This window comes from Pantherophis guttatus, chromosome 7 (assembly GCF_059756535.1).
Source record: "Pantherophis guttatus breed Tessera chromosome 7, ASM5975653v1, whole genome shotgun sequence".
NCBI classification, from domain to species: domain Eukaryota; kingdom Metazoa; phylum Chordata; class Lepidosauria; order Squamata; family Colubridae; genus Pantherophis; species Pantherophis guttatus.
In genome coordinates, this window is record NC_142069.1 from 46,513,252 (window position 1) to 46,526,896 (window position 13,645).

The following is a 13,645-nucleotide window of genomic DNA, read 5'->3' on the forward strand; positions in this document are numbered from 1 at the left end:
CAGTCCTTATATATTGCTGCATAAGGTTTTTATTTTTCATGTTCATAGTTTAGTGGGTGCACCAATGAATTTAGTTTTATTCAATTATATTTTAAAAGTAAAATTGCTTTAAGCAGTTTTATATGATCATCTTGTCTTAGAATTATTTCAACATTACCAATAGAATGGTCAATTAAATTTTAGATAAATTGTTGATACCTGTATTTGAAACTTAGCCCTGCCACTAGGCTATTGGATTGATAATGGAATAATTTATTTATTTGCATTACACATTGCCCTTTCAAATATTCAAAACATCTGACCCATACTGTCTTGCTGTAAGCAAGAGAGTTCCATTTGTCTAGTGGTCTAGAGTCAGTTTGGTGTAGTGGTTAAGGGTCCAAGTTAAAAAGCACGAGACCATAAGTCTCATCTTCGCCATGAAAGCTAGCTGCGTGTATTTCGACGAGTCACATTCTCAGCCTGTCTCACCTCACAGGGTTGTTGTGAGGAGGAGGAGGAGGAAGGTGTGTTGGATATGTTTGGCACCTTGAATTATTTGTAAAAATAATAAAAGCGGGATACAAATAGATAAAAACTTTAGCAATAAATAGTACTTTAATATTAAGATAAATATTGAACTTATACACTTCTAATCTTATCAAATAGCTAAATTAGACTCTTGTAAGTTTGAAACTTCCAATTTTTTATCAGTTCAATTATTCCTGTATAAAATCATGCGGTTTATAGTTCTTCAGTCTTCTAATATAGTTTAAATTGCCTTGTAATTAAATATAAGGAAAATCACTGAAATGTGAGCTATTAAGAAGTATAAATAACATCAGAAATGAAAGTAAATAGACAATATCTACCAATATCAAAAACCTAAGTTTGCCTTAGCAAAATTTGGATTATTGTGTTGTAGAATTATTTTGCAGCCTCATATCTTGACACTATGTCCAGTCGTACAATAACTCAATCTGATTACTTGACCAAATTCCTAGCAGACTTCAAGAAAATATCACTTGGGATGTGTACTGAAGCTAGATATATTTCTGATAAATGATCAAGCTTGATTGAGGCAGTATCTTCAGGGGATATAACTTAAAGTGCCAGAGAAGAATCAGGTGCAATGACAAGCCACTCAAAATTTTACTGATGGTGAATAAATTCAGAAGTACAATATATGTTTTCTTTATCAAATTCTGTAAATATTTTAGAATATATAATGGTGTGAGCATGGAGTAAAATCCCTTAATGCCAAACATTGCATTTCAATATTTGCATATCTTCATTGTAATGATATCAAATATATCCTAGATAAATTCTTTAATTAATGCATCAGCCAAAACATTTGGAAAGTCCCCATCTCGCAAGCAGAACTATTCTTCTAAAAATGATAATTCAGCTGAAGAGAGTTTTGAGGATCTTTTGTTGAAATACAAACAGATTCAACTAGAACTTGAATGTATTAATAAAGATGAGAAACTGGCTCTAAATAATAAAGAAGACAGTGCCCAACAAAGCAACAGTGAAGTAGCCAGTCCACAGGACCAAACAATTGAAAATGTCAGTATTACAAAAGATGCTGTAAATGAAGTGTCTCCTGAGGAGAATAAAGTATTAACTTTTCAGGCATTTGAACTGAAACCTCTTAGGCAAAAACTGCCCACGCTAGCTGAGAGGAGCAAGTTGAAAAAAGCAAAAGATGGAATAAAAGAACATTCACAGAAAAACGACCTGGATATCAATGAAGGTAATTTTTTTAAAAAAGTTGATTATATGTAACCATTTTGAAATGAAATTTCAAATGTTTTAAAAAAACATTTCTCAATGAAAAAAAGGTTTAAATTTTATTACCAGAAATAATGCTTAGAAGCTGAACTTTTTGATGTATTAAGATTAATTGCATTTTCTGGTTATTGAAATTAAGGAAGCTATCAATTTTTAAAAAGCCAATAGTTGAAATAAAATATATTAAATATGAGTCATAGAATTTACAAATTAAAAATTCCTTTGATACAGGCCAGGGGTCAGCAACCCTCAGCTCTGGAGTCGCATGTGACTCTCATCCCTCTGCTGCGGCTCCCTGTCACTCAAAATATGCATCACAACTGCCAATGTGTAATATCCATTAAGCTTTTTGACACCCAGTAGGCCAACCATGGATAAATCCCAAGAAAAGAAAAGTTTCAGAAGAAAACTTAAATGTTTGGCATTTAATTCAACTACATATGCTAGTTCTATGGCCGCTCAGAAAATAGTCAGGCACGGGAAGGGTTTTGTGGCTCCTGGTGTTTTCTGTGGGAAACCAGTCCAAATGGCTTTTTGAGTGTTTAAGGTTGCTGACCCCTGATATAGGCTGTATTCACATAACAAACTAAGTATGGGTTATTTTAACTTTGATTTACTGAATTAAGCCAATTGCCTGTGTTTGCACATTTCAAGTCATAAAAATAATAGCAAAGGTTAAAATTAACTAGAGTTTTGTGTTATATGCATACCATGAAACTTTCTTTTTCCCCGTTCCTGAACATCATTCGATATATACAATCATTTAGGTGTTGATAGTATATATTGAAAGAGAATACAGCAGTTTTTTCTGAATGTTCTATTGTGGCAGTAATCCATTTTTCTACTACTTTACCACTGGAAAGCCTGCAACCCAAATGAAGCTTTGTTTATCAGACATAGTTCTCTGTCATCTAGGCATAAATATTTTGAATATCATTACAGTTTTTAACCATGGTTAGTAGAATCAGGTTTAATTGGCCAAATTGAAAGAACAGGAAGTCTATAAGTTAGGACGATCCATTTAATATCTATTCAAAGTTATGACAGTGCTCAAAAAAGTTCTGTCATTTATGACCATTGCAATGTTGCCTCAGTCACATGATCAAAATTCGGGTACTTGACAATGGGTATATACGACTGTTATGTAATTGCTATTTACAACTTTCCCAAGGAGTTCCAACAAGCAAAGTCAATGTGGGAAAGCACATTTGCTTAATGACTGTGGCAAAAAAATATATCTTAAAATCAAGGATAACTCTCTTCATGAATGCATTGCTTAGCAATAAAAATTTTGGTCCCAACTTGGTTGTAAGTCAAGGACTACCTGTTGTGTTGCTTTGGTGCTGTACTCCAACTGATCTTCATTCTGATGAAAAGGAACTTGAAGCCTTCATTCTGAACTCTTAACTATTCTGCTGTTATTTTTCAAATTTGAAGTTGGATCCCAGAAGTTAGGAGATATGGGTAGTCCTCACTTAATGACCCTAATTAGGACTATAATTTTCATTGCTAAATGATGTCATTATGCAAATCATCATGACTGCATTGCTTAGTGATAGCATTTTTGCTAGTCCCAGTTGTGATCATTAAGCTACTACCACACTGTTGTTAGGTCAAGACCTCATGCTTCTCCTCTCCTATCATGCTCACCTCTGCTTCAATTTCTCCACACCTATCTCTCCTCTCTCTGCCCTATTGGCTGCCCTGCACTTTCTGCCTCATCACCTCTCTTGTCCCATACTCCACCCTTCATCCTACCATGTTAACTCTCTTGAAGATGACACTTGCCCAGTGCAATAATCCTGGACAAATTGCTGTCTAGCCTTTTCTTGAAAACTACAAAAAATTTAATAGATCTCACAGTCAGGAAATTCCTCAGTTCAAGTTCAGATATCTCTGTAAAGCTTTCACCAATGGTTCTTATCTTTTCTTTGGTTGCTAGAGAGAATAAATGTACTCAAACTTTCCCGTGGCATCCCCTATCAGAAGACTACTAACATGTCTCCCTTTAACCTTCTCTTATTTAAGCTAAATGTATCGAATTCCTTTTTTCTTTGTAAGATTTATCTTCCAGTCCTCTTACCATGCTTTTTTCTACATTTTTAAATAAAATTGTTTGATGATATTGTTATTATAATTAGAAAAATAGGGTTCTCTCTTTTTTTTCCCAACAGATGAAAAAGAACAAAAGCCTGACATTTCTGATGCTGCAGTAGAGAAGGTAAAACATTGCTTTCACCACTAAAATCGGGAGCTTTAGCAAAGCATAGATTTGCAATATGCCTTAATTTGAAACTAAGCGCAACTGAGTTTAATGGGGGTAATTCCTAACAAATGTTTCAAAGTTCCAAGTTAGAAAAAAAATCTCTAGCGCTATATAACCTGTCTTAATGAATTTATCTTCTCAATGAAAATGTTCTTGTTAACTTCAAAGTGTGATTTTGTTATTGCAACCATTGCCGCTTTTCAGCTTGGCGCAAGAAATCATCCCATGGGAACCAAGGTCACCTAACCAGATATTCAACAAAGACTTAGACAGTTTCCATAACAATACCTGGTCATCTAATCGAACAATGTGACCTGCACTAATAGGGGAAGGGAGATTCTATTCTTTAATTATGTGAAAATCACGGAAATTAGGAAGAGTTAGTTTTGCTTTCAGTCTGTGCCGATATGATGTACTCCGTAAAGTTCTGCATTCAGAGATTGGAATGTTTCAACAGTGCTTACTTGAGGTTGGGTTTGTCAGTCGGAACCTGGACATTAAACCAACTCTCCCTAATCCCCGAAGTTTTCACATAATAAGCCACTTCAGTGAAAGGCAGGATTTCTGCCCAGTTAGATATTACAATTGGATGAAGGATTAAAGTGCTTATTTATTATTTTATTTCTATAATAGAAACTGTTGGATGAGGAACAAGAAGTATCAGAGTTACAGCTAAGACTACTGGCTCTTCAGTCTGCTAGTAAAAAGTGGCAGCAGAAAGAGCAGCAAGTAATGAAAGAAAGCAAAGAAAAACTAACAAAAGCAAAAACCGTACAGCAAAGAGGCAAAATCAGTACAAAATCTCATTCTGCCAAAAAGCCAAGTACTGCAGGTAAATAATTAATCTAGTAAATGGTGGTTTTTGCGAGATACATTCTTGGTAGATTTTCTATGGGGGTTTTTGGGGGAGAAAGTATAGTTAAATAATTTTCTTTTAAAGCTAAGCAGGCTCTAAGAAAACAGCAGACAAAGGTATGGAAAAAATTACAGCAGCAAAAGGAACAAGAAAGACGTCAGAAGGAGGAAGAACAATGGAAACAGGATGAAGAGGAGGAAAGAAGAAAAAGAGAAGAGGAAATTAGAAAAATCCGTGATCTCTCAAATCAAGAAGAACAGTATAATCGGTTCATGAAGCTGGTTGGTGGAAAGATGAGGTCAAGAAGCAAGGTATTTACTAACATACATTCTACCTTTTCTAAGGAATACAACACACAAATGGTTGTTGGTGATATCATGTAAAATATTACAACTTGTATATTGTGTATCTTTTTAAAATATATACATTTGGAAACTTTTGTAAGTTACTTTTTGTAGGCCATGTATCATTAATTGGATCAGATTTCTATCCCATTAATGCTAAAATACTTCTTTTGTTGATCCATTTTCTAGAAATATCTAGTCTGATAGCTGCCAAAATTGTAAAAGAAAATTAGAAATAAGGACTATCATCTAGTAGCCATGATAGACAGAAATTTATCTCTTACATTTTGAGATGTAGGTGATACAATTAATTTATTAGATTTGTAACAATGCCCAATTCAAAATGATTCTGGAAGGCATGCAGTGTTATCAACAATGAAAAAAACCCCAGCAATTAATAAAAGATTAATACAGAAAACTTCCAAATGGTGTATGAAAAAGTCCATGTTTCAAGATTGTTGTTTTTTTGAATAAGGTCAGTGTGAGGTTCATGAATCATCAGGGAATACTGATTCAGGTTGATAACATTGTAAATAAGAAATGTTTTACACACCAAAATTTTAAGTTGGTATATTGATTTGCAGTAAATAACATTATCAAAGCATTAAATTGATAACCAAAAATAGTGTTAATACTTTTATAAGTAACAGCATTTTCTTCTGAAGAAATACATTCTAAGTATATAACACAGGAATATTTCATATTTTTCAGTACTGCAAAGAATAGAAGCATTGACTGGGTGGAATTGAAAGCTAGGATCACCTCTTCCTAGATTTATTCTAAGTCTGCTTCTATTCGATATGTATGTAATATGTATATGTAGTGTTTTGGATCTTTGCGATCCAATATTTAGCGGGACCAGTGCAGGAGTTCACCCCAAGCTCATGTAACATTCTGCACATTTCATAAGCAATCTTATCAATCCCATTATCCAGATCAATGAATAATACGGGCACATCCTTGAAAAACTCCTTACTGCTCTCCAAATTAATATAAGGTCATTAATGCTGTCGTTATGGTTAGCCACCCAGTTTTGAATCTACCAGATTTCACTTTTAACAGTTTGTCATGAGAACATCATGTAGAAACCTGTCAGAAAATGAGCTAAATTGTTACTGAAAATGAGATAGATTATGTCAAAGTATCCTCTTTGTTCACTAAGGTAGTTACTTTGTTAAAGAAGGAGACAATATGTATCTCACATGATAATTTGGCAAAGCTATGCTGATTTTTAACAATCCTGACTTTGTCTTCAAGATACAAAAGGCATTCTGTATTATCTACTCTTAACAGTTTTTCAAGGCATTAGTGGGGCCATTATCCTGTTAAAAAAATAGAAGCGATGTGTACTTCTACAGAGGTACTTGTTTGGACAGAAGGGCCACCTGCTTGCCCTACCAGTCTACTAGAAGTACTTTTGCCTGGAGAACAGTGATTGGCAGAGAACAAGGGAGTGGATGAGGTTACGCAGAAAGCTGCTTATTTCTAGGACATGAATTACAAGTAGTCCTCAATTTGGAACAAAATTATGCTCCGAAGTTTGGTCATACACTGGATTAATTATTAACTGGGTTACCATTTGACCTGACTCAATTTTATAACCACTTTTACAATGGCCATAAAGCAAGTCACCACGGTTCTTAAGCAAACTATGTGGTTATTAAGGGAATACAGCATATCCAATGGATGTTACAAAAAAATATTGCAAATCATAGTTACGAGCTCTTTGGCAAAGAGCTCTGCCCTGCTTGGTGCTGAATCAATCTCACAGGGAGCTCTTTCACTTAAAATCTAGCTGAGTCCTGCACATGAGGGGAAGGGAATAACTCCTGTGTTGACAGGCTAAACCAAAGATCTAAGCCTCGTTCATGTTGCCCTGGAAAAGAGTTTTCTTCCACCTTCCTTCAGCAGGCAGCTCTTTTACATTATGAGTGGAAGGGAACTCCTTCCCAGGGCAGGTGAATGGGACTTAAATCTGTCCAAGCCTCATTCAGCCTGCCCAGGGAAAAGAGTTTCTTTCCATACACAGAGCAAAAGAGCTGCCTGACAAAGGAGGGCAAGCAGCTCTTTCATTCTGTCTGTTTAACAACCACAACTGGGAGAGCTGGGATTGCAGTCGTTGAGCAAAGTGGTCAGCATCTCATTTAATGACTGCTATGATTGTTAAGTGAGGACCATCTATACAAAGTTATTTGGCAATCTAATTGCTTTCAGTTTTGGTCTATGGTATCTGTAATCTCTGATTATCTTTCAATAAGAAAGCCTTGTGGGAGTTGTAAGCAAAAGTATGAGAAGAAAATCGATTTGCATAGCACCACTATAGCATTTTTTCCTGAAAGCAATTTGTAGTAAAGCAGGCAGTTTTTTGTTAGTTTTATTAGCAGTCGAGAAGGCAAAACTATTTGATTGTTTGAAGTACATATATGATTAATAAATATACTTTATCTAGTCTTCAGATAAAGATTTGAGAAGGTCCCTAGATAAGCAATCTACTGAGAGTGCAGGAGGAATTTATCAGTATGATAATTATGATGAAGTTGCTATGGACACAGAAAGTGAAACCAACTCACCTGGTAAGTGCTAATTTTTGCAGATTATGCTTTATTCCTAATAGTGCCATTTTTTTATATTTGCGTTCTATATGTAATTGATTAGTATTAGTTCCTGCATGCAATACTACTGAAGTGTTTTGTTGATTTAAATTAAAATTGAATGCCTCAACAATTTTGCACCTGCACCAAATACAAAAATATGAATAAGATAAGATAGTTTAGGAATGTCAAGCGAAGGTTTAAAAAAATGCTACAATGGTACTATTGTATCACATTTTGATTTCTTGGTAAAAGTAAAACATAGGTCTTTTTCTTTTTTTTCTAATAAACATTTTGAACCCCATATACTACTTAGCAGGAAACTTAATTCGATACACAAATTTGGGAAAAAAGCATTTCTTTAGCTTAACTTACCCTGAAGTGTTTTTATAAGGATATATTGATGGAGTTGTACAGTAAATGAAATAAAAGTATTCATTCAAGATTGAAGCCCCTCCATTCGGTTTTATCTTTGTTGGCAGTTTTATTTTTTCCATTGTTTTTCCCTCTGTTTGTTTTAGACAAGTTTGACATGGGGTGTCAAACTTGATTTCACTGAGGGCCGCATCAGGGTTGTGTTTGATCTCAGGGGGCCAGGGTGGGCATGGCCAGCATGACATCACTTGTGTTGGGGCGCCTGTGGCGGCCCAAGTACTCTGCCAGCAAAAATGGGCTCCTGGGCCTCATTTTCGGCCTCAATAGCCTCCTGCCCTCTGCCAGCGAAAATGGAGATTGGGGAGCCCGCATGCACCCCACCGACCTTCATCTTCGCTGGTAGAGGGCTGCAGGAGGGTATCACGGCCTAAAATGGAGCCTGGGATGGCTGCGGGCGGCCTCCCTGAGCTCTGTTTTCCCTGGTAGAGGCACCAGTCCTTTGCTGTTTCCAGGGTGGCCCCGCTGGCCAGATCTAAGCACCCTGCGGGCCGGATCTGGCCAAGGGGCCTTGAGTTTGATACCCCTGTTGTAGACGATATATATTAAAATATATAACTATGCTATTCAGTATGTTTATGGGCAGTTTTGTTGTGAAAACAGCTTCTAAGTTTGATGTGTTCAGATACTATTTTGTCTGTGGCACTGCTTGTGTGTGTCTTTCTCTTTCAATCCCTCAGTTTTATTCTGTTCAATTGGTTTTGTTTAAATTATGCCATAAACTATATTGTAGAGTTATTGTTCTTTTTAAAAAAAAATATTTTATTCAAAAGTTAAAATGCAAATTTGCAAAAAATAACAACTAAACAGGACAAAAAACAAAAATAAGGGCATAAAAATACACATATATTGTCTCTACCAGTTGAATACTGATAAATATATTACAACATTAGTTGTAATGTTGTATTGCTTTACATTAGTAGTTTTCTCCCTTGCAAAACAGATCTATAATATATAAGCTTCCACAAATCTGTTTACCCAAACAGTTTGATCATCTATCTACTATAAAAAGACACAGCTAACAGATAACCCCACCAACAGAAACCCACTTCAGAATCCTCTGTTAACAATCCATTATTGTGTCTTACTAGCAGGAAGTCTGCAACGACTTCAATTTCAGCCTTAACCACTACATTGTCTCATAGATCTCTGATTTAGGTAACTCCATAGCATTTATTGTTCTAAAAGTCCATAAATTTTCTTAAGTCCAATTCATCAGTCCATTCTGTTATCTCTGAATTTTTTGGATTCATAGGCCTTTCAGTTTTTTCCACCAAGTCAGTCATTTTTCAGCAAAATTCCTTCTTCAACTCTGTCAGCAGCAAATCAATTTAATCCATCCAATTACAAATCTAATTCTGCTATTTCCTGCATAATGTCTTCTTTAAGTTGATATATAATTGTTATTGTTTCATTAAGCTTTTTATCCAAATTTCCAAAGAAACCTTGGAGATTAAAAAGCATTTTTTCCCCAAAGGTTTCCAAGGAAGCTTTTAATGTTTTCATTTTTAATGTCCAAAAATACCATAGGGAATGCCTCTCAAGAACAGTGCTTTACACAACAAGCTGACTGCAAGAGAGATTGAGATAATTTTTCCCATAGCAGAAAATGAGTAAGAGAGACAAAGGGAAAAGTTTCTTGTCTCTTTGAGGTAAAAAAAAAAAGAACCAGAGAAATATTCAGAAATAAAATACAGTAAACAGCAAAGTTCTTGTAAAAGCTGGTGAAATACAAATTCCTTACTATAACAGTCCAGTGTAAATCAAAGCATTTTCGTTATGGAAAAAGAAACCTTCAGGCCATCAATTTCCATGAAATGAAAGCGAAAGTGATTCATTTCACAACCACTAAGAAAAAATAAAAAATCACATAATCCGGCAAGGGTAAATGACACTTCAGCATTCAATCAGATGTTTAACATTCAAAATGTAAGTCAAAAGCAAAACCAAATTCATAAAGTTATGTTAAAAGGAAAATGTTCTTAAAAATCCAAACAGCTGATAGGAAAAGGTAGAGACCCGATTCTTCGGCTGTTCTTTTCATGAATTGCAACCAACCAGGTTTCTCTTCACAGGTAAGTAGTACGATTGTCCAAAAGTCATCTGGGGTCTTTCTTTCCTAGTTGCTACCATTCCAATCTAGGGAGCAAGTGCTGCCAAAGAGCCATCTTTGGCAGTGAAATCAACTCTTCATCAGCAGGAGAAAAGTAGTCCCAGCCCCCTCATTTTTGGAGGATCTCCACTATATTGTTGTGTTATTATGGAACAGATTTAAGATTCACTTTTAAAATTTCTTTTTGCTTGATTTGTGCAGATAGATGGACAGACAGATAGTCTCCCCCCCTCTCCCTTGGAAATGTAACTGAAGAATTACAGCAATAATCTGAACAATGCACATGTAAAAATAATTCTTAATTAAATCCTGGTATCTTCTTTTTATTCAATTAATGAAATAAGCTTGAAATTTAAATTATGACATTTATTTTGGATAGTTATAATTTTCTTTCTTCCATCGTGGCATGATTTAAAGTATATGACTAGAGTAAGTACTGTTAAGCAGCGATCCCCAACCTTTTCGGCTCCGTGGACCGGCGGCAGAAGGAGAAGTGGGGATGGTTTCACATATGCCCACTGCTTACGCAATTGGAGCTTTGCACATTTGCCTTCCACTTGCATAGCCTGGTACTGGGCCACAGACCGGGGGTTGGGGATCCCTGCTATAAAGGTATTCCTTTAAATAAATGGTAGTTTGTAGTAACAATAGTTTTTTCTGATAAATATTTTCTAGCATCTTCTCCAGTACAGCCTCCTTATTTTGAATGTCCTGCTGGATATTTTCCTCCTGCTATTCAACAAATCTCACTGACCCTTACACCACAGATTTCAGTAAGTGATAATACAAGATGAAATTTTTGAAGTAGAAAAATCTGAGAATACATTTTTATGCTTCCTACATGCAATTATGGAAGTTCTTTGTGTATCATTTTTTTGCATTGGTATGTTCATTTTGGCCATCTTGAGAATTGTCTTTTAAAGTACCTATTATAATAGGTGTTCTGAAACAGCTTGTCTTTTCTCTCCTAATCATTGGTATTGCATAATAAAAGTTGTGCTAGAAAAACTTGATAAAACTATGTAACTAATAATTGTTTGGCATTGGTTTTGTATCCGCATACGCTAAGTGATCAGCATTCCAATTTGCAACACTTCAAGATCACATTTGCTAAAATTCTATAAGAAAATGGCAGACTTTTTGCAATATAATTCCCCCTTCCCTTTCTTTATACATAAGGTATTTTAGACCAACTACTTCAAGGACTCAAATTGTCTAATAGTTGAAACAAAACAAATTGAAAAGCATAGCTACTACAAAATGGCCTTATGCTGAAGATTAACTGCATTCCTTACTTTGGGAGTAATATATTTCAAAGTCTAAAGGCAGCTACAATTGAAGGAATCTTTCACTTAATGCAAGATGGGAATACTTGGTCTACCTTGGAAACCACACAGTGCTCTCTTGAGAATATCTGGGCACCAAACTGTGTAACCCTTAAAAGGGATCACCATTTTAATAGGGAAATAGAAGCAAATCGATAATCATTACAGCCCCCATCCCGATATCAGTGTAACAGTTCTAGCTCTACTATCCCTAGTTAGTGGATAGGGCAACTACTGAATCTTCAAAGACAACTCCATCTAGATGTCTTAAAGCAATTCATCTGTGAGGTGACAAGAACATAGTACTGGAGAATCTTGAGTAGCAATAACATGTATTTTTTTCTTTAAATTTGTTTTAGACTCTACCGTCAATTAGCCAATTGTACATGGAGGGTATTTCAACTGTCACTCTGGACCCTCCACCACCTCTTCCTCCTCTTCCACCTGAAGAACCCGAACAACCCCCAAAACCTCCATTTGCAGATGAGGAGGAGGAAGAAGAAATGTTACTGCGGGAAGAGCTACTTAAATCTTTAGCTAACAAACGAGCTTTCAAACCAGAGGTATTTAATAGGTTTTTAATACTGCCACTAGATGGCAGCCCTAGTACATTTTATTTAGAATGTGTTTTGCTATTTTGTTTTGTTTGGGGAAAAGTAGGATGTATGGTAGAAATCGGATAAGATGATGAGTTATTTAGAATTTTAAAGATTCTTCTGCCTTTTAGCTATTTACTAAGGATTTAAAATAACTCTGCTATAAACTCTAGTATAATCAAAGTGGGAGCTTTAGATTCAAATTGGGTGTAAGAATGGATCTATGGATAAAGATTACCAGTAAAGCAGAATATTTGTACTTCAGTTGAAATGAAGGGTCCTTGGTGCTCTCTGAGCTTGGTTGTTTTCTTGTAGACATTTCATTACCCAAACTAAGTAATGTCATCAATGCTAGACTAGCTAGGAAGAAAAATGGTTAGTCTACAGTAGTGGTCAAAATTGTGGAAACCTTTTAGGAAAAGTGTATTTTCTAAAACTAGCTAATAACACCACTTTTTTTTTTTGGAGTACCATAAAATTATATCAATGGAAATATAATTTCCATTGCAATAACTTTTATGAAGGATTTGCTATTAGAGTAGCAGTTACAGTGTAAAGAAGAAAAGTGGAACATATAGAAAAAACGAGATATACAAAAATTATCACTATAGAAAAATCGAGATACACAAAAATTATCACCATGTCAGTTAATAGTTGGGTAACCTTTAGCATGAATTACGGCGTTACAACGTCTTCCCATGGAGTGAACCAAGTCTTTTAGTTCTGCAGCTGTTATAATGTGAAACCAAGATTGATTGAATGATTGCTTCTATTAACTGGGTTTTATTGTTGGGTTGCTTCTGACTAACACGTTTCTTTAGTCGGCGCCATAGATTTTCAATTGGGTTAAGGTCTGGACTATTCCCAGGCCATTTCAGCAGTGGAATATGATTATCTTGAAACTCCCCAAAAAAGTGGTTTTATTAGCCATCAAACCTCAAAAATCACTTTCCCCAAAAGGTTTCCACAATTTTGGCCACTACTGTAGCATTGATGACGTTAATGGTAGTTTGGGTAATGAAATAACCTGCAAGAAAACAACCAAATTCAGAGAGCACCAAGGCCCCACTTAAGGACTAACAAGAATGAAATTCAGCTAGTATTGTCCATCCTGGAAAGAGACCTGTGAAGTGGGATGATAGTTGTAGTTTGCAGATTTTACAATGTACTTATAACTTTTTTTTAACTGTTGGAAAATCCATTGCATTTCTTTAAAAACAGTATTCGACATGTTGCTACTGTTTCTGCATTGACTACAGTGAATATATTGTGTGATCACATGCTGATTTTGGGTGGTATTATCTCTTCAAAGAGTTCAGGGCTGCTGTAAATAGGCACCAAAATTTATT

At 35.4% G+C, this 13,645-nt stretch overlaps 1 protein-coding gene across 3 annotated transcripts in view; it reads left to right on the forward strand.

The window, feature by feature from the left end:
- ZFC3H1 (zinc finger C3H1-type containing) overlaps positions 1 to 13,645 on the forward strand; it is a 44,181-nt gene that overhangs the window by 2,396 nt on the left and 28,140 nt on the right. For all 3 annotated transcript variants that reach the window (XR_015728956.1, XM_034402991.3, XM_087874090.1), the window contains exons 2-8: positions 1,325 to 1,735; positions 3,948 to 3,994; positions 4,673 to 4,871; positions 4,980 to 5,206; positions 7,689 to 7,812; positions 11,051 to 11,148; positions 12,060 to 12,263. Coding sequence is in view for 2 of the 3 variants with exons in the window: in XM_034402991.3 (XP_034258882.2) it covers positions 1,325 to 1,735; positions 3,948 to 3,994; positions 4,673 to 4,871; positions 4,980 to 5,206; positions 7,689 to 7,812; positions 11,051 to 11,148; positions 12,060 to 12,263 (1,310 nt within the window). In the remaining variant the exon portion in view is untranslated. The remainder of the gene's footprint in view (positions 1 to 1,324; positions 1,736 to 3,947; positions 3,995 to 4,672; positions 4,872 to 4,979; positions 5,207 to 7,688; positions 7,813 to 11,050; positions 11,149 to 12,059; positions 12,264 to 13,645) is intronic.